Source organism: Calypte anna, chromosome 5A (assembly GCF_003957555.1).
Source record: "Calypte anna isolate BGI_N300 chromosome 5A, bCalAnn1_v1.p, whole genome shotgun sequence".
Lineage (NCBI taxonomy): Eukaryota > Metazoa > Chordata > Aves > Apodiformes > Trochilidae > Calypte > Calypte anna.
Window position 1 is genome coordinate 2009525 of NC_044251.1, and position 19873 is coordinate 2029397.

The 19873-nt window shown below is 41.7% G+C and overlaps 1 protein-coding gene across 4 annotated transcripts in view; it reads right to left on the reverse strand.

Moving 5' to 3' along the window:
* The window catches only part of ELMSAN1 (ELM2 and Myb/SANT domain containing 1), a 51287-nt gene that overhangs the window by 3487 nt on the left and 27927 nt on the right, over nucleotides 1–19873 (reverse strand). For 3 of the 4 annotated variants that reach the window (XM_030451712.1, XM_030451713.1, XM_030451714.1), the window contains 10 exons: nucleotides 15395–17090; nucleotides 12489–12806; nucleotides 10303–10648; nucleotides 9818–9884; nucleotides 5365–5507; nucleotides 4431–4534; nucleotides 3109–3184; nucleotides 1879–1967; nucleotides 597–746; nucleotides 249–425 (listed from right to left, as the gene is read on the reverse strand). In XM_030451712.1, coding sequence (XP_030307572.1) covers nucleotides 249–425; nucleotides 597–746; nucleotides 1879–1967; nucleotides 3109–3184; nucleotides 4431–4534; nucleotides 5365–5507; nucleotides 9818–9884; nucleotides 10303–10648; nucleotides 12489–12806; nucleotides 15395–16855 — 2931 coding nt within the window. In that variant the 5' untranslated portion in view covers nucleotides 16856–17090. Of the gene's footprint in view, nucleotides 1–248; nucleotides 426–596; nucleotides 747–1878; nucleotides 1968–3108; nucleotides 3185–4430; nucleotides 4535–5364; nucleotides 5508–9817; nucleotides 9885–10302; nucleotides 10649–12488; nucleotides 12807–15394; nucleotides 17091–19873 lie in introns of those variants that run through there. The other variant, XM_030451715.1, reaches the window with a different exon arrangement.

Below are 19873 nucleotides of genomic sequence, written 5' to 3' on the forward strand. Positions count from 1 at the left end.
GTCCTACGTGTGCCCCAACTACAAAGAATTATATTAGGGTTTTCTTTTCCCCCTTATATTCACCCCAGTTCTCCCATCACAGCACACAGCCTGGTTGATAATAACACTCTAAAATACCTCAGCCCAGTCTCTTTTTCTGGGAGATTAGAGGTAGAAACTTTTTACATTTGAAACTGTCTGCTGCTCTCTGAACTACTTGCAGAGTGAAGGTGTCACAGAAAGCACAACGAGCACAATGCAGCACTTACTATTACACCATCTTGTAGTGTCTGTTCATCTTTGAAAGAAACTGTGCCCTTTTTTCTGTTATCCAACCCTTCCTCGGCCTCCTCTTCTTCCTCCTCTTCCTCCTCATCTTCATGGCCTTGTTCATCACTGTAAAAGTCCCTTCTGGGAGGAAGAACACGTGCAAACCTATGGGAACTCTTCACCAGAAGATAAAGGAACTGTTAATTTTGGTATCTCTAAATAAATGTCATTATATGACAGATTGGCCAAATGGTTTCTGCTTTTGATTTTACCAGCAAATGAGACAACACACAAAGTCAAACTTTACACCACAGCCAAGAAGAAGTGAGTGAAATTTAGGAAATTACCTTGATGTCAACTTCAGCTTCATCCTTCATAGATTTCTCATTAGCAGCATCAATGTCCCCAAATATCAAGGTCCCATTCCGACCAATTTTCACCTGTTTCTTGTATGTGTAGTAGAATTCAACACACTGAGCCACTGTTTTGGTTTTTATCTGTTATTTTAAAAACACAGAAGTCCAATGGATTACACGATTTTAAGAAGGCTTATAAATAATTACTAAAGGTGCAATAAATACAGTTCATATTTTTCTTTCCCCAGTAGTCTCCACTCCACAACTGCTGTTAAAGCCTTCTCTCCTCTCCTCTTCCGTGCCATTTCTGCCTATATTCCCCATCTCCTATGGCCACATTACACACCAAGAACAACAGGAACAACTTTCCAAAGAAAAGCTGGTCAATGTAAAGGTGACAGAACCTGTCACTCTGTAAGCATAATGCACCTCTTAGCCTCCTAAATTTTCTAACTGAGATGTCAGGCTTGAAAGGAACTTTTCAGTTTTATAGGAGAGCTTTATTTTCCAGCAGCACTTCAGAGAAGAACAGAGCAGAATACCAATCCAAAAAAGGAAAGGTAGGTTTGCAGCCCTCTCCCATTTTGTGTACATAGAGTGGTATTTATCTCTAATGTAACTCTACACATAGAGTTACATTTATCACTACAGACCTGAGACTGTCTACGTGTTCTATATCAATCATTTTTCTGGAAGTTCTGGAATATATTCTTAGCTTCTGGACTTTTATAACTTAAATGCTTTTTGGGAATAAATTCAGGGAATTGGTATGCAACTCCTGTTTGGTTTTTTTACACTATCCTTCAGTGATGCCTCCCTCAATGAAGTGTCATGCCTCATGACAACAGGTGGCAGTGACCATTTTTGCCATCATTGTCACAGGAAACTGGAAAGAGAGATTCTAAGGGTGCATCATTTGCATATCTATCTTTGGTCCTTCTCATCAGCAGCAAGGATGTGCTTCTATTTAGTATTATAAGAAAGCCAATTAAGCCACACTGCCAGCAGTCTATAAATATGCTGTGTTGAAGTGGTATCTTCAGTGTGGACTAATGGAAGTAATACAGTAAATACAAGGGTTAAGCAAACAACAACAGCAAAACTATTGGTTTTAGTTTCCTAGTGAAATTTTATGCTGTGGTGGATTAAGAAAATTCTCTGAAATCTTTTGAGTGCAGGATACTGAGGCTTCAGAGAATCAAGATTCATTAAGTGCTCAAAAACACGTAAGAATCTGTCATGGCTGCCACTGGAAGAAGAAAAAATAACTTACAAGCTTTTGGACCAAAAAAAAGTCCTTCTTGTAGATGGCAATGCCTTTGTTGAAAAGTTTTTTCTCTCCAACTTTCCACTTGTCTGATCCTGTAGAGAAAAAAAGCTGTAACCAAAGTCCTTCCAGTTTTAAATGTTTACTCTTCTACGTATTTTCTTCATGTTTGCCTTAAATAAGACCAAAACACACTTGCAAAGGTCCAGCCTCTCATTACACCTAATCCAGCATAACTGCAGACCACTGTAAACCTCTCCCTCAGCTGCTCCACTTCAGCACTCCTCTCATCACTCCCTTTGTGCCAGATCTAGTACTCATCACCAGAGGTTAACTCAGTTCAGCTTGCAAACACCAGCCAGTCAGATGAACTCAGATGTTTCTCAACAAAACAGGAAGGCAAAGAGACACTTTGTGGTGGCCCAGTCATTACATTTTGTACAAGTGAAAACGGTGGAGCAGGAGATCAGGATCTTCTCTTTCAGCAACAATCCATTGTACTTGAAGATTTATTACACCTCAAATATTCTTTTCATCCTAGCACCTTTGCCTCTAACAATAAACACATTGTGGAATCTCCTCCTGCCTTACAAATATTACTTAATATTCCCCAACCATTATAGTAGGAGTGTATAATGATGAAAAAATGTAATTTATCTTCTTTGTGGCACCAGCTACCCGATGTCGCTCTACCACCCCACATCAGTTCTTTGAGGTGGTTAAGGTGACTCGAGACCACTGAAATCAATGTCAAACAGCTATTTTCTAATTAGGTACAAGACTACAAAGTTTATGGCATTTAAAATTTGCAGAAACACTGACTGGCACCAATGGTTGGCTAAGCTTTCTTCAGCAAGCTTGAAAACTCTTCACATAAAACCCTCTCTTAACTCCACCTGGGAAATTCATGCCAGAGAGGCTGTGGTTCTGATGTTACCAAAGCTTTTCCTGTGCATACCAGCTACATCCCTGCACTCTCTGTGGCTTAGTGCAAGGGATCACATTTCCTTTTCCCCATGAAGGAATTCCACACACACACAGGTATGCAAATACACACACGCACAGGTTCTGAGGGATGCAGTGTTTCTTACATGATGAATCTCATAATTTGCACAGGTAAAATTTCTGGCAAGACATCATTTGACTGGTCTTTTAGTCTTACTGCAATGTTACAGTATTCCCCAAAAGAACAGAAAAGGACAGACAGGCAGCAGGGGGTTATTCTGGTTAACAAACCTGTGTAGTGATAATCTGCCAAAGGGTGGGTAGGTGATCGTACTGGCCCCTCCAAAAGCAGTTTGGTCAAAGCTCCCTGAGATAAACACAAATAGTACAATTAATTTCATGTTTCAGGTATTTAAAATAAAGAGCAGGCAAGCTAAGAAGAACAATAGCACAGTTTAACAGGGACAGGGCAGCGTCTGAGACAACTTTAAGATCACATTCTTGACTATCTGCTGAACATTGGGTACCACAGGGAATCAGAGAATCACAGAAGTGGCAAGCTCCCAGCACCTCCTCATGTCCCTGTGAATTGACACCAACACACTACTGGGAGAGAGTTAATTCCACAGGCAGAGACCATGCAGCCATTTCCCCTCATTTACTGAAGTTACATAATTCCCATCCAAAAACACTGCCCTCAATGCTGTCCATCTTAAACATCCAAGCCACTGTGATCTTCTCCCATAAAACTGAGCAGAATTTCAAAATAAACCAGCAGTCATGTGACTGAAAGATTTCAGACACACACTGGGAATGGAGTCATGCTTCCATTTTAAGGTTAAAACCACCTCAACAGTGAGCTCCTGCAGCCAGGGCCAACCCTGCTCCTCCCTAATGCCAACAACAGTGTTCACACTGCTGGGCTGGTTCTAGGAACTTCCCTAGCAGAAGCCTAAAACCCCCACACAAAACTGCACACACTCTTCTCCAATAAAATGTTCCAAGAGTCAGCACTGGCATACCACAGGGGATGGGAAACAAGCATACAGGCAAAGGTGTAGGATGCTTGTGACCCCAGGGCTGATTTCTGTCAGGTTAAAACAATCCAAGAATTATAAAAGAAGCAACCCTGTGTTGTATGCTAAGCTCTGCTCTCTGATAGTACCTTCCAGAGGTGTCAGAAGGACATTTCTGAGAGTGCAACATGTCTAACACAAATTCAGCAGCACAGCCATTCTATAGACATGCACAAAGAATTCAAGGAAGAGGAGCAAGACACTGCACTTCGTGTCTCAGCTTCAGTCTCAGCCTTTTATTTTTCCTTTTAACGTGGTCACCTTCCCAGAAAGACAAAAGACAACACTTAAGATCCATTCAGCAGTCTCAGCTAACTCTGGTAGGCTGTGTGCTATAAAACCAAACATGTCCAAGTTGAAAACGTTCAAAATAGTAAGCATAGATGGCATTATACAGCAAGAAAGAACCCACTTCAGGGACATCCAAGGGACTAAACAGTGGGAGTCAAACAGGAAGGAGTCCACAAGGCTGTCCTTTCACCAAATGACCTCTATTAACATCCCTGAACACACCTAGATGAAAAACTGGGAACTCACCAGTATGCTTCCCTTTGCTTCATGTAAGAAATGCAATGCCAGCTCCTGGTTGGTTCCACCCCCAGGAAAAATGCTTGAACAGGCAGCAGCTAGCAGGTTTTCCACTATTTCCACAGAGGTATGAAAAAAAATTCAGGTAAGAAGATTAAAATGGAGCTTCCTACAGAATTGGCATCATTAATTAACTTTTTTTAAGCAGGGATGTAAAATGGCATGCAAAACTCTTAGAGAACCTGAATGTTCTTGCAAATTTATCTGGGTCCAATCTGGACAGAAGAACTCATGAGACTGCAAGGTCACAGAATTATTACTCTCCATGCAGTGCTGCTTGCACATGTCCTCCCTCCTACAAGGTCTTCCCATCTCACTTCACCTCAAGAGATTTTCTGAATGCCCCTTTATATTGTGAGCTTCCATTTCACAATATATTTCATCAGATATTTTCTCCCAAGCCTGCCCACTTCCTCTTCCCTGGAGGATTCACACATGCTACAACCCATGTGAACCAGCAGCAGACAGCAGCTCCCCAGCTCTGCTACCAGCTGCCACAACTCCTGCTTCCTCATCCTGACTTCCTCCTGAAACCTGATTTTTCCAAACTACTATTATGCTTAGAACATCCCTTGATAATACAGAAGCTGAGTGCATGTGGTGTGTTAAAATGTTAACAAAGGAAGCTTCAGTCAGCAAAAGATTTCTCTTTGCCTGAGCCACAACAAATGGTCCCAATTTTATTCCAATTAAAAAACCAGACCTATCAACCTCTCCCATCACATGCAACCTGATAAACAAGTTTTAAGATTGTTTTCAAGACCACTGGAACATGTCACTTGCCTGGCAGCTCTGAGATTTTAAATTATGCCTACAGTACATACATGGCTACCCACACAACTGTGATAATTCAGTCTTATTTAACAAACTTCCACATTTTTACCATTCTCTTGGGTGACTCTGTTGGTTTCCAGGTCATCCCATGGCTGCCACACCAGTTCTGCTTTATGTTCATCAGCTGCTGCCAGGGATGGGTCTTGGAGTGATGGGATATCTGCTTGGAAGCGAGTTCCTACATTTATTCTCCTGCAGAAAAGGTCACAAACAGCTGTTAGCCTCCCCTCTGCAGCATCCAGAAAGTCTCCATCTCTGCTAACAGCACTTTTTATGAACAAGCTGAAATGCAGCAAGCTCTAGTGTATAACATGAACAGCTTTCAGGTGTTGTAAGTTTTATTAATAAGTATGACTCAAGAGGTGAGAAGTTTTACATTTCTAGTTTCCATTGTCTTATTAACAATGGCTGCAATTGTATTTAAATTGAGCTCCTAATAACTGCTCAAAGAACAGTTATTAGCCTTTAATAATCATCACTTTTTGAGAGACTGTCACATGATCTTCTCCTACAGCAAGATTGCTGCTCACATACAGGTGGAGTCTGTTTTAGAATAATGTTTTGCCAGCCCTAAATGCAGAATCAGAGCATTATCCAGGTTGAAAAGGACTTCTGGAGTTTAACTGGTCTGACTCCTCATTCAAGGCAGCAACAAGGTCAAAGCTGAGTCCTTTGACCTTAACACAAGTTTGGATCTTCTAGAAACTATTTGTAACAATGGAAATAAATAATAAACAAAAGCAACACAATGAAAGCTGTATTGCTCATTCTGCATCAAAATCAAATCTCTTTGATTTGATCAACTCCCACTCTTTTACCAACAATCTCATTCTTTTAGATTCTGGATTAATGGACAGATTTTTCACAACATGCAATCCAGAGAGCACTAAGCTTGCTTTAAGTCAAGGGACCATCCACAGAGATTGTACTCAGGACCAGCAAACACCATTTTGTGCACAGAGTTAGGTGAGAACCAACACTGAAAGTCTGCTCCACCAGGCTTGGAGGTCTGTGCCAACAGCACAGCAAGCAGTGAGAGCATCAATGTCCTTTGTCATTGCCCTCCATCCATTGCCACTCAGTGGCAAAACACAGTGACAGGAGCAGCTTCACAAACTCAGGTGTAAAATATACTGGAAAAGTCCAAGGACAGCTTTAGAAGCAATGCAGCAACTATGCATGCAATTCAGAGGTCCCGATGAGAGAGCAAATGTCCAGCTAAGGTGGCAAAAAATCCCTTAAGAAAACCCAGATATTTGAGAACAGCTGCTCAGATCACTTCAAATTTAAATCAAATCTCCTAATCTGAAATAAGATACCTATGCTTATTGCAAAACACTAACACCATGCTGGTAGATCCTGAAAAAAATAAAGGATGGAAGAATAAGCTTTTTTTTTTTGTTTTGAAGAGAGGAGATCAGGCAATGCCCACAAGATGATCAAACTCTGGAGAGGCTTCACTGGAAAAAAGGTAAAACTCATGGTCCAGGGGCAAGGCTTGCTATAATTCTCAAGTCTTGACCTCGCTCTCCCCTAGCATGAAGATTTACCAGAGGAAAAAACATTATCTGGTACAATAAAAAACAGTAAAAAAACCATCTGAGAAATGGCAGCCTCCAGAACTCTCTGGGCCTCTGCTGTTCTGGAATGAGACATGGCTATTGTGAAAGCAAGAATCTGGAAAAGGCATGGGGAGGCCTTGAAACAACACATGTTATACAGAAAACCCCAGAGATAACACTGGCAGATGTTCCAGTAGGATGTTTTGAAATCCTAGAAAGGCTGTGGTATCGAATGGAAGGAGGAGGGTATTGTTTCCTGTGATGGAAGCAGAAAGACATCTGTTCCCTTTTTTCTGCATAACACATCACCTTGGTCATGTCAGTAAACATCTGTCATCAGGAGATGTCATGAGCTGGAAAAGGCTGCAACCAAAACAAATGGGTGACTGGGAAGACTCCTAAAACAAGGTTTTTGGAACTATCTGGTTGCAGATCCAGATTGCTTGAGGGGAATGCTTTACCATTCACATGTGAATAAACAGAGAGATGCATGTTTCAGGATCTGCTTCTCAAAGGTAACTCAATTTCAAATGCAGACTAAAAGTGGCACCTTCGTGGGGAATGAGGAACCCCAAAAAACCTCGAAGTTTTGTTCTGAGTGTTTTACGGGTACAGAAGTCCATCAAAACTATAACACTGTGGTTTTCCATTTTTCCTTTACCTGTATTGATTATCTTGGACAGGAACAGTGCAACTCAGATCATAAATAAAAAGCACAAAATTTCATGCAAGGCTGAGAAGATCCTGCTAAAAGCACAGCAGACACCCTGATAGATCCCTCCTTTCAGCATGCTCTGATGGACTGCAGAATGATGTTGAGTTCTCTGCCCACTGTGATTCCTCTTGCTTATTGTCACAGCTTCACAGTGAAGGAAAAAGAGTAGTGGATTCTGACCTACCCTAGAAGGGGTGACTGACAGAAACTGATGCTTTACTGGCAAACAGAAACAGCTACAGAGGCTATTACTGCACTGGCAAATTCAGGAGATTTGGTGTCCCAAGACACAGATTCCTCTGGCCTTACCTGAGAGAGGGTGAAAGGAAATTGGAAAAGTTGGAAGGAAAGGATATGGGATTGAAGGGCTATCAGAAGTTACTTTTTATCTTGAATTGAGGATGTGAACTGTGAGGACAATTCACAGCTGAGGCACAACACCTATACTTGAGGCTGGCTAAGTGAAGGGTGACTCTAGGACTCTGAAGCAACTGAAGAGCAAAACTGGCAGGACACAAAGATGTGTGACACCAGCTGCCTGGTATAAACACTTCCCAAATAGAAGAATTAAACTTCATTATCACATTTCATATTCCAAGTATCTTCAATGAAGTGAGCTTTTGAGATGCATTAGCAAAAGGTCTGGGAGAAGACAAGCAATTAACAACATAATATTGTTCAATCAAAAGTTAAAGTCAGCTTTTGACAGAGCTAAGACTGAATGTAAAATTAAATATTTGTTTCTTTTAAAAAGTGCTTCCTGCCATATATTTCCTTTATAGGAGATATATCTGCATAATTGACCACACAGTGCTGCACAAACCATCTTCAGAGCAGAAAATTGATTACTTTGACAACTCAGAATTACACCAGTTTGCTCTCTATCTGCATGAAAAGACAGCAAGACAACTCTGCACATAACTCCCTTTTAGCAATGGGAAAGGAACTTGCATGACTAAGTTATTATGGTTTGAAATGTCCAGCAGTGACCTTGAAAACTTCTAGACACAACTAAAACTGCAGATAACTTTGCCATGAACTTCAGCAATTTAAAAGAACAGAAACAACAGCCAAAGACAACTGCACAATAGAGAGGTCAAAGACCAGGGAGAGGGGGGTGCAATATCTGTTCAAGAGGAGGTTCTCCTGGATTAGTGTTAAATGAACCAACAACAAAAAGATTAAGACATTTTCAAAACACATTAAAAAACCACCAAATGTTCTTATTTCCATGAAGGGGCTCAGCCTGGGAGGGATTTGCAAAGGTGACAAGAATAATCTGGGTTAATTCACACTTGCAACATTTGCCTGCTGTCAGAAGTACAGAAAACTCAGCTTCAAACAAGAAGATAGAATGGAACAACAGTGAGAAAAAACAAACTGACATCAACTGCTCCTGTTAATATTTAAGCCATTTTGGAAGACAGAGAATTTGATATTTATTTGGGAAGAGTTTCAGATAAATATCTCAAATGCTACAGCATACACTGCAGAGTTAGAGCAGCAATTCCTGGCTGCAGACTCAGCAATGCAGACCCTCGTGGGTGTTTTTATGCCACGTGGGTGTTTCCATGCCATGCACCTCCACATTTAGATTTTGCAGGAGTTCATTAACTTAGGCAAAATAATGATTCAAAACAACAGCACTGAACTCAAACTGGTAACACTCCCAGAAGGTTTGCAAGAGCTGTGCAGACACAGTTGCTACTCTGCTTTTTTGCTCTTCAGCTCCAGTTCATCAGGACTGACATCAAGCTCACAGCTCCAGGGAGAAAAGTCACATTCACAGCTGTGTGGCAGCTCATACACAATAAATGGATATCTGCAGTCTGACCAGTCCATGTGACAAGCTAACCACATTCTTCCATGATGCTCTTTGGCCTTCCTCTAAAGGAGCATTATTTGCCCACTCTTTAAACATCCATCATACAAAGAAGTGTTTGTATACAACAAAACAGGACAGTTCACCTTTAGTATTCAGCCCAGAGGCAGATAAGTAGTGATAGAAAGTTGTTAGCAGTTCCAGAATTACAAGGTTTATTTGCTCAAATAAACATTACCTATTGTATGGAGTAATTTTTAATAAAGACAATTTACAGTCACTAATAGGATTGACTTCAATGTTTCTAAGAGATCCATCAACTGTACAGGCAGCAGCTTGAAGGTTTAGGAGGAAGAAGAGCAGCAAATCTACCACCAGGGCTAAGAATTTACTGGGTACTTACGGTTCAATGCTGACTGGGGTGGCTTCCCCCACAACTGTGAGAACAGGAGGGGTAACTTCTGAACTGTCTGCAAGGCAAAGAAAGAACTGCTGAGACATCTTATCTTTGCATCTCAGATACATTCTTCACACAGCTTTCAAATCTACTGGAGCTGTCAATCTCCAAAAAAAAAGTTACCCACACACCAAAGGAGTTTAAGATTACCAAGACCTTACCTTCCAGTCACCATCTACAACTCAGTTATAACTATCTACTGTCCCCTTAGTTCAAGATATTGACCACCTATTACAGAGGAGGTCACAATGTCATGAAGAATGTCAGTAGAGGGTGTTGCAGATCACTCATGAAAGCACCATAACATGCCCAGAGGGAAGCAACATTGCATTTCCTCCCCAGACTATCCCCAGTTCCACATATCTGCACCTCCTAAAATCATGATCTCCTAATCATAAATTAAATAACAAAGGAAGGGAGAAGTGACTTACTTGATCTAAGCAGAGTTCTGTGAGCACTTTTAGGAGTCATTGGAGGTGGAACTGAATGACCACTTGAAGAGAGGATAGCATTAAAGTACAGCCCAGATCCTTCTCTCACTGGACTAAGAATTGGTGGAGGAGTGTAAGGAGGTAGCTCAAAGTTCCTGTCTGAAGGATGATCTGCCAGACGGACAGGGGACCGTAAGTGGCTCTGGTAAGGAGTAATGTTAGAATAAACAGGTGGTGCAATAAATGTGCCAGCTTTTGGTGGTATGAAGAGTGGCTCAGGTCTTGGCCTCTGCTTTGGTTTCCGGGCAAAGCCCTCTGCTTCATCCTTTGGAACAGTGTCTTCGTGCTATTAGAAAAAAAAAAAAAAACAACACGGTTTTATTTTAAAGCATGGAATTATTTGAGTAACAAATGGTGAGATGACACCATACTTTCTTTCACAGCAGCTCAAAATCTGGATAGCAGAGTTGGAGGGTTTCTCAATAATTAGCACAAAGGGAAAAAAGGAGAGAGATGGGGAATAGAAGGGACCCAGGAATTACTAGAGAACAACAATGGCTCTGAGTGCTTACGAAGTTATATTTTACAAGAACCACACATATGTCTCTCGTCCAACCTTTGGTTGGAAAGATAATGACCTCATGGCAGCCTCAAAGATGATATAAAAGTATAGCAGACCCTGGTACAGATAAAGGTAACACCAGATTGCTAGAAGAGAACAGAAGACAATATAATAGTAAGGCATTTAAATATAGAGAAACCTCCTTAGAAACCTGCCATTTCTCTGGTACCTGAACACTGTTTTATGCTTCTAGAGAAGATAAAACGGTCCCTTCCAACCCAGCCAATTCTATGATTCTATGATTCTATGAAACAAACCAACCAACCAAACAGAAGACCAAAACAAACCCCAGGCCCCACTGAACAGCACCACACTGAAGGGGTGGGGCTGCTCTGATCCTCAGTACCCCAGTAAGAGATTTTAATTCTATTTTAATAAACCTTCACTTTGCATTTTATTCATATACAGAGATATGTATGTGCATTACTCACAATTTATTATTACCCATGTAATACCTACATACATACATACATGTATGTATGGAGAAGGCACTCTTTCCTCAGACAGACTGTTTTTTCTAGTGCTACTGAGCTTTATTCTGAGTTTAGCAGTGGGGCACTGCTTGGCTGTAGTAGCATGAGCCAATGATGCCCAAATATATGGCAGCATTATGATAAAAAAAATCCAGTTCCCAGACTACATCCATTGCAAGTTCAAACCTTGAGCTCACACTACTTTAACAGAAGAGCTTATGGATAATGAGTTGTCCTGGTTTGGGCCAGGATAAAGGTGATTTTCTGTCTTGTACTTTTTGCTTTTAGCTGAGTCTCTTGTAAGTAGCTGCACTTGCTGAAATTAACAGCAAGTTTCTCAGTCAGTGTGTGCTCCTAGGATTGATAACACTTGATGTTTATAGTTACTGCTAGAGACTGGTGTGCAGAGCCAAGGACACTGCTCAGGCCTGAGGAAAACATTTTACTGTCCAGGAGGATAAAGAGGTCCCACCTGAGCCCTCCTTTGGGGAGGAACGGACAAGACAGATGCCAGAACTGACCAAACAGAGGATTCCATCCCATACACCTCATACTCAGTATAAATTTAAGGCATCACCAGGGCTGAGCCAGATTTCCAGATTTCCAGACTTCTGGATTTCCTGATTTCCCTGCTTCCCTTCCTTCACCCGGCATCCTGGAAGGATCCCGTCCGTTCATCTGCCTGTGCTCCTGATCCATCCCAGCCCATATCTGTGTGTTCCTGCCTCCGGCTCCCAACTGCTGCTGACTCCAGGATTCCAGCCTGGACTTTCCCAGGGCTGCCCTGCAGCCTCGGTGGTGACGTGAGAGTTATTGGGGGAAAGGAGGGAGGAATGTGGTATCCATTTTCCTGTATATTTGTATCTATTTAGTAATTTTTCCTATTTATCATTACTGTTTCATTAAAGCTGTGTAGTTTAGTTTCCAACCCATCAGTCTCTCTCCCTTATTCTCTCTCCTTTCTTTATCAAGGAGGAGAGAGACATTAATAGAGAGCGTCTGTTATTCGGTTTAATTGCCAGGCCAGTGTTAAACCCTGACATGAGTACATAACTAAATTTAACAGACTTGGTTTCTTAGCCTATCCATACCTGATTTGAGGTTTCCATGTTGGTATTACGATTGGATCGCCTCCGAGTGACTATCACAGAAGGCTTCCGTTCACAAGGAGCTCGATCATTTGTTTGGCCTCTTTGCAGCTTTCCATCTTCAGACTTTTCCTTTCCAAGATTCTGCAAGTCAATTTTTCTCACTGGCACAGACACAGGAATGATAAGAGGCACGAGGCTATTATCCTCTCGAGCTCTTTTGGGAGCTGGTGAAGAACTGGCGAATTCAACAACACTTTTGGCAGCTGTAGGTCCTGGAGCTGATATCAGCACATTCTTCTCTTCAGAATTATCTGGTTCCTGAGAAGAAAAATACATGTTAAAAAGTCCTGTAGTACCTGCATTATAAATCAGATGATAACTGACTTTCAATGATATGCAAGTTGAAATTAATTTGGAGAACTGCTACTGGAGGAAAAAGAATGCTTCAAAAAAGTGTTACCAGAACTTATTATAATTATTTGAGGATTTCCTGAAGCCTCACTGGCTAGAAGATCTGTATAAATTATTCTTAAGAATCTTCTCACTGCCTGTGATTTGACACTGTCTTTCAGAAAAATCTCTGCCCAGCCATGTAACTTCAACAAAGGTTCTTCAGTTTTGGTAATTATCACAAATGGCAGGTTATTAATTTAAATATTGGACTTATATTCCAGGAGAAAGTGAACCATGACAGTCTCAATTAAAACTCTCAGACAAAAAAACAGAGCTAACTTTTTGCTGCATTTTTTTTTCTTGATTTACATGACAGAAGCAACTTTCCTCATTAGAACTGGAGCCTTTGAGATTTGTTGGCTAATCAAACCAGGCTTGAGCCTTAAGGACTTTTGCTCAGCAGAATCAACAAGGCCTAACTGCAAGATGACACTTTTTACATTGGTATTACAGCTTCCATGTCTCTGCTTTCTTCCACTCATGGAAATCCTAAAAAATCAAAATCCAAGGAGATGGGAACAGAGGATGAGTTACTGAATACACGTGGATACTCTAACACCAAATGTCTCCAGGTAGATCCTTCAAGTAACTATCCACATATTCATTCTATTCTGAATTCAAAAGCAGTTGCCAGCTCACTTGAAGCCTGATGTTAAAGCACAATTTCAAGACCACTTCTCTTCAGGGCTGTGGAAGGCCTTTTTGAGCTCTTATGAAGTGCAGTCCAGAAGCTATAGAAGATGATCCTTATAGTGTTTCAGAACTTTAACCTAGAGCTCAGCTTGGGAAGCCTTTGGCTAGGATCAGGTGTGCAAACTCATCCTTCATCAGAACCACAATCTAATGAGCAATCTACCTGAACAGATGTGTAGGTAGAAAATAAGGCACACTCTTTCTCAGGTATGACAAGAGGTTTCCAACCTGGACTAAATTTTTCAGACTTACTGCAGTCCTCAAAAAGAATATTTTGTGTGCCTTTAAGAATACCTAATCCTGATTAAAAAGGTACCATATACTGTGTGGTTCATCAGCCTCTGGTAACAAAAGTTTCTGAAGAAAAAAATATTTCTTTACTTCTCATGAAAAGCACTCAGTGAAAGATTAGTCAAACCACAACTGAAAGAAAAACAAAACAAAACCAAAACAAAACCCCCAAAAAAAACCCAAAAAAAAAAAAAAAAAAAAAAAAGGAAAAAACCCAACTCCCAAAAAACCCCTCAAAAAATGCCCACCCAACTCTAAAAATCCCACCACTTGCTTGCCCAAGGCTAATTAATTTTGAACCCTGTCATCTTGCCATATGGAATGTCTATACTGTACTCTTTCAACTGATGGAACACTAAAAGGATGAAAGTAGTGAACTACCTAATCAGAAAGCACTAAACGCTAAATTTCTTTCCCCATCAAGCCCTGCAGAAGGTCCAGAGACCAGGTTAGGAATGCCAAAACAGTCATTGCAGTTCATTCTGAGAAACAGGATAACAGACCTTTGCTATGCCTCATTTAAATGCTTCATGTAAGTGAGGCTTCCTCAGGCTTTTATTATTTAGGAAATACTGAACATGAAAACTGTACTATGAAATTCTTAGGATAGCACAATCTGGAAACATTTCAACTACTAAAACTGAAGAACTGTCAGGTAAGCAGCAGCCTTTTAACAAAAGGAGAGAATGGAGATGCTGGAATGAGCACCTCTGCTACCAAGACAGGCTTAGAGAGTTGGGGTTGTTCCAGCCTGGAGAAGAGAAGGTTGTGGGAAGAACTTCGAGTGGCCTTCCAGTACCTGAAGGGGAAAGCTGGGGAGACACTTTTTATAAGGGTTTGTAGGGACAGGGCAAGGGGTAAAGGCTTTAATGTCAAAGACTTTTTAGATTAGAGGGTAGATTTAGGTTGGATATTAGGAAGAAATTCTTTAGTGTGGTGAGACAGTGGAAGGGAAGTTGTGGCTGCCCCCTCTCTAGAAGTGTTCAAGGCCAGACTGGATGGGGTTTTGGGCAACCTGGTCTAGTGGAAAGTGTCCCTGAGCATGCTGAGAGAGGCTGGAACTAGATGGTCTTTAAGGTCCCTTCCAACCCAAACCATTCTGTGATTCTTTTAATATGTAATTAGTAAGACACCAAACGAACTGCTTATACTTGTCTCTCTAAATTCCTGATCAGCTTGAAGCCCAAGATGAAAATGACCAAATTTTGCAGCCCTGGATTAAAATGACATTCAGAATTAGTGAAATTAAACTGCCCTTACATGGTTTTACTGCACTTAGGAGATTTCTGTCCTCCCACATCTATGAACTGCAGTAGCTGAACTTACTTACTCCAGAGCTGCCCTTGTTGTACTACAACACTTCATGCATCAAGGTACCATCATATCCTGCACATGCACAAGAAATCCTTCCATTTCAGCTCTGCTCTATAGCCTAAAACATGCTATATTGCTTGGGATGTATACCTCACCTTTACATTCTGAAGAGAAGCCAGCTCAACAGCTTTCTGGGCCAAAGTCAGCAAATTGGCTTCTTGAGAAACACGGCGTCTGCGTCGTGTGCTCTGGATTACACCACCCCTGACGCCCTGGAAGTCATTGGTTTTCTCAGCATTTTCTTCAGCTGCTGCTGTCTGTTTCTCTCCATCTCTACCATTCTGGGCTGTGGCTTGCCTCTCTGTTTCCATCTGGCAGAGCTCACTATTGACCAGGACATCCTTTTGCCCCATATCCAGTCTCCTGGGGTGCAAGTAGTTACCCTTGCTGTGGGGCAGTGATTCAGGTGGCTGCTGTAATGGGACCTCTTGCTGATGTGTTTGCCAGTGATGAAGAAATAAATTGCTAGGTTGTTCTTCTGACTGCTTGGAAGTCAATACTTCTCCTGTAGATGTCAGCAGGGCACCTTCTTTAGAGAGTCTCCGTGATCTTCTTGGAAAGGGAATCTGGGTCTGAGGTAGCACAGTCTGTTGATTCTGCTCTGTTAGAGCCTTGAATAGTTCCTGGTTCCTCTCTGTTTGCTGAAACTGGTGTCCCATCATGTGATGCTGAGGTGCTGCAGCTGCCACATGAGGCTGTGCTATGGAAGTAGCTTGCTGCAGACTGAAGGCTTGTGAGCCAGCCTGCTGCTGCTGCTGCTGCTGCTGAGGATAGAAATTTTCAAACAGCTGTAGCTGGGGAAGAGCTTGCTGCTTTTGTTGAGCAGTAAATGCAGGACTGGAAGAAGCTGGGGCCTCTTGAAAGACATGTAACAACTCAGGAAGACCCTGCTTTTGGCCTTGGTGCCCAAACGCAAGTTGGAAAGGCTGTAATGGCAGACTTTGATTCTGCTGCTGCTGTTTCTGCATCTGATGGAAAGAATTCATTTGAGCTTGCTGTCTAACCAGAGCTTGCTGTTCCAGCTGAGCCTTCTGAGACATCATTTGCTGGACAGCATCACCATACAAGTCCAGCTGTGAGACAAACACTCCTTTCTCTTGATTTCTTTTAAGGGCTTCTGAGTGGCCATAGAAGCCTGGGGCACCAGCACTGGAGTGAGGTCCTTTGGTGTTGCCCCCAAAAACCATACCATGGCTCCACATGGAAGGTGGAGACTGCCAGTGGCTGTCACCTCTCTCTGGCAGCCTGTTGCCCATTAGTGAATTCTGCCATTTGACAGCTGTCACTGCCTGAGACATCATCATTGATTCCCCCCTATCTTGATTGTAAACAGAGTTCATCAAAGCAACATTGTTGGGGGCATTTGCTAATCCTCCTGCATGAGAAATCTCCATAGTTTGAGAGACAGGTATATTCCCTCCAGGACCATAGTACTGTCCTTCCTTAAGCTGCTGCTGTGGTTCTTTTGATGACACTGCTATTTCCTGCTCATTAAAATAGGCAATTCTTTTCCCAGTCCTTTTGCTTGAAGACTTCTGCTGAGCCTGAAGATTCATGGTTCAGTCTATTCTCCCAAACTGCACACACTGTATTTACAATCCACCCATCCCTGAGGCTGGGGAAGGAAAGGCACAGAAGTCTCTCTTTTCCATTCAGTTTTAGTAATAAGGGGCAGGAAAGAAGTACAGAGGAAAGTGCATCAACTTCCTTTTTTGCTTTGTGCTTCTCCCACTTCTTTTCACTCTTATCCTGTGTGCTTCAGAGGTCAGCAGGATCCACTTATTACAGGCCCTGAAATAGAGAAGCAATTGCAATGAATCATCCACAGACATAACTGGCATACAAACCCTCACATGACAAGCAACACTGTCTGTCTGTCCGATTTCCCACAGAAATGAAGATCAGTAAGAAATAACAGATCTGACCTGCAAGAAGAATGCAAAGCAAAACAGCTCAGTTTTACAAAACAGGTACCACACTGTATGTGTGTGATGCAACTCCCAACTGCACACAGACTTCTCACTCATCACTCAAGCTCATCCTGAAGATTTTTCTCTGAAACTCCCTCTCATCTGGCCAATTACTTCTGTGTCTTCCTGCAGCCAGAATAATCTGGTTTTAATCTGAACTCAAAAACACAAACCAAACAAATCCTCTTGACTTGCCAAAAGAAGAAACAGCATGTCAGGCCACATTTCCCAGACGTTTAAAACACACACGTGCATACAATGACTGCAGCCAAACAAGCAGCAAGATGCTCAATTCACTACTTTGAAGGAAAGGATCAGGCAGCAGCCAAGTGTTCACCCCCTCCTCCCACAATCACCACAGTTGCTTTCCAATTAAAACTCCCCATCAAGCATCCAAGACAGGGTCTGCTCAGCTTGTGGCCTCTCAGATGTTTCCTTCAACAGCTGAAAGCATCTGCTCCTGCTCAGGTCACACACATGGAAAAGCAGCTCCACCAGACTGTCCCAGCTGCTCCTGGACACCAGCAAATCTCTGTCACTGTAAAGCTACAAACAGAACAGGACAAAGCCTTTCCAGAACATGCTCTCTGAGACAACTTATCTTCCCCTCCTACAGAAAAAAACTACCCACAAACTTAGGCTCTAAAAGCCTAGTTTGCAGGACTAAGGTCTAATGTGTTAACACACACGCTAGTATTTCTATTAGGACACTTAAAACCTTTTAAGAAGATCAGTTTTAAATTTAATAAATTTTTTTAAACTACTACCAACACTCAAGCTTTCCAAGAGTCTCTGTTGCCCTCTTCAGTATGCAATCTGTTATTCTTAAAATCACACACAAATATGTTTGAGAAAGATCCTAACAAACAGTTAAAAGCCCATTCTTACTCTTCTGCTATAAAATCAAGTTTCTTTTGAGTGGACCATACTTTTTAAGACTAACAGATGAATCCCCTCCAATCAAACCTGCAATCTATTTATCAATCCCTATAAAATGAAAACTAATAAAGCAAAAGCACGTGGCACACTGAAACCCTGTAAAACTGTGCTTCCCCTGAACGGATATGGCTACAGTGCAGGTTTTAATGCTGGGGTGGGGTTGGGAGCACGATGAGGAAGAAAAGGCAAAGAGTTTAAATTAACTTATGCAACTTCCACCTCAGTGGCCAAGCTTGGCTCGAGTGCTACTGGAACCACAGGCCTGTGTTTCACATCCCAGTGACTCATTTCCTCAGGCTCTGACATAGCTGTTCCCCCCCACGCTCCCTCCTCCATGGACCTCTGCCTCTCAGTATCACAGCCAGGGCGTTCCTCCCTCCTCTAAGCACAACGTCTCGGTTCATTTTCCAGTTCTCTCTCAAGAGGACAAAAATAACTCTGGGAGAAACTGTGGACACACCAGGTGGAAAATTCGCTCTCCCCTGCACCTAATGCACAAATGAGGAGTTCACAAAGTAACTTTTTCCTATTTCAAAACTTGGTTAGGAGAGGAAAAAACATTCCAGGGCAGGAAACCGAATCCCCTGCAGCAACAGAGGTGGAAAGGTTGCTGTGTGCCTCTCGGAAGCAATAACCCCCTCCTTGCTGTTATAAAGCAACAAATACAGAGCTAACAACTAAACCACAATACTGGAGGTAACAAGACTAATGGTGGTTTCGGACACTATCTTGCTTTCTTAAGTCATCAGTATCTATTTTTACCTCCAAACTAGACAAAGTTGTAACAGTTTTCCTTCCACTTAGGTTTCTGCGAGCTTTTGTATTGATGAGCCACATGATTCTGATAAAAAGAACACAATTTTTCCTGCATATGGGAAGACATTACCTGCCAGACAACCTTTAGAACCTCTGCTGCAGGTTTTGTACACTTTGAGGAAGAATGCAACAGCATCTGCCTAAAAAACTGACATACACCTTCAAGGGTCCTTGTTTTTAACTCGTCTAATAACAAAAAAACAAACAAAAAAACCCCAAAACCAAACCAAAACAAAAAACCCCTCCACCTTTGTGGACTTTGCCTCTTTTTTTATCATTTCTCCATAAGAAGCCACCAGCACTGCAAAGCCTCATTCGCACCAGTTTAGAAGTGCACCTATCTAGGACAGTGATGCAGCAAAAGTATCATGATGCAAAGCCTACAAAAAAAAGTATGTTCACAGACAATCTAAAGGAAGTAAATGAATACACAAAAGGAGTCCTAAAAGTATTTTACTCCTCTTAGGGAAGTTCTCTTGTCACTTGAGAAGACTGTAGAGATTGAACAACTAAAGTTGCAGTAGCACAAACCCCAGGATATTGTTGGGGAGGAAAGAGATTTAATATACTTTAAACAAAATACACTTATTGAACATCACAGCTCTCCCAATAGCATGCAATAATAAATCCTAACTATGAACAGCAAGATAAAAAGGAATATGGGGCATGCAGTATTAGGTGGTAAAAGAAAACATCACAAAAGCAGCTGCTTAGAATTTCTTTCTATGTGGAAAAACTGCAGAAAAGCATCTTGCTGGTCATCCTTATAGTAACAGTCCACATTTTAAACTGAATAATGTTTAAGCTGCAGCATGACTAAACTCCAGGAAAGCTCACACTTGGCAGCTC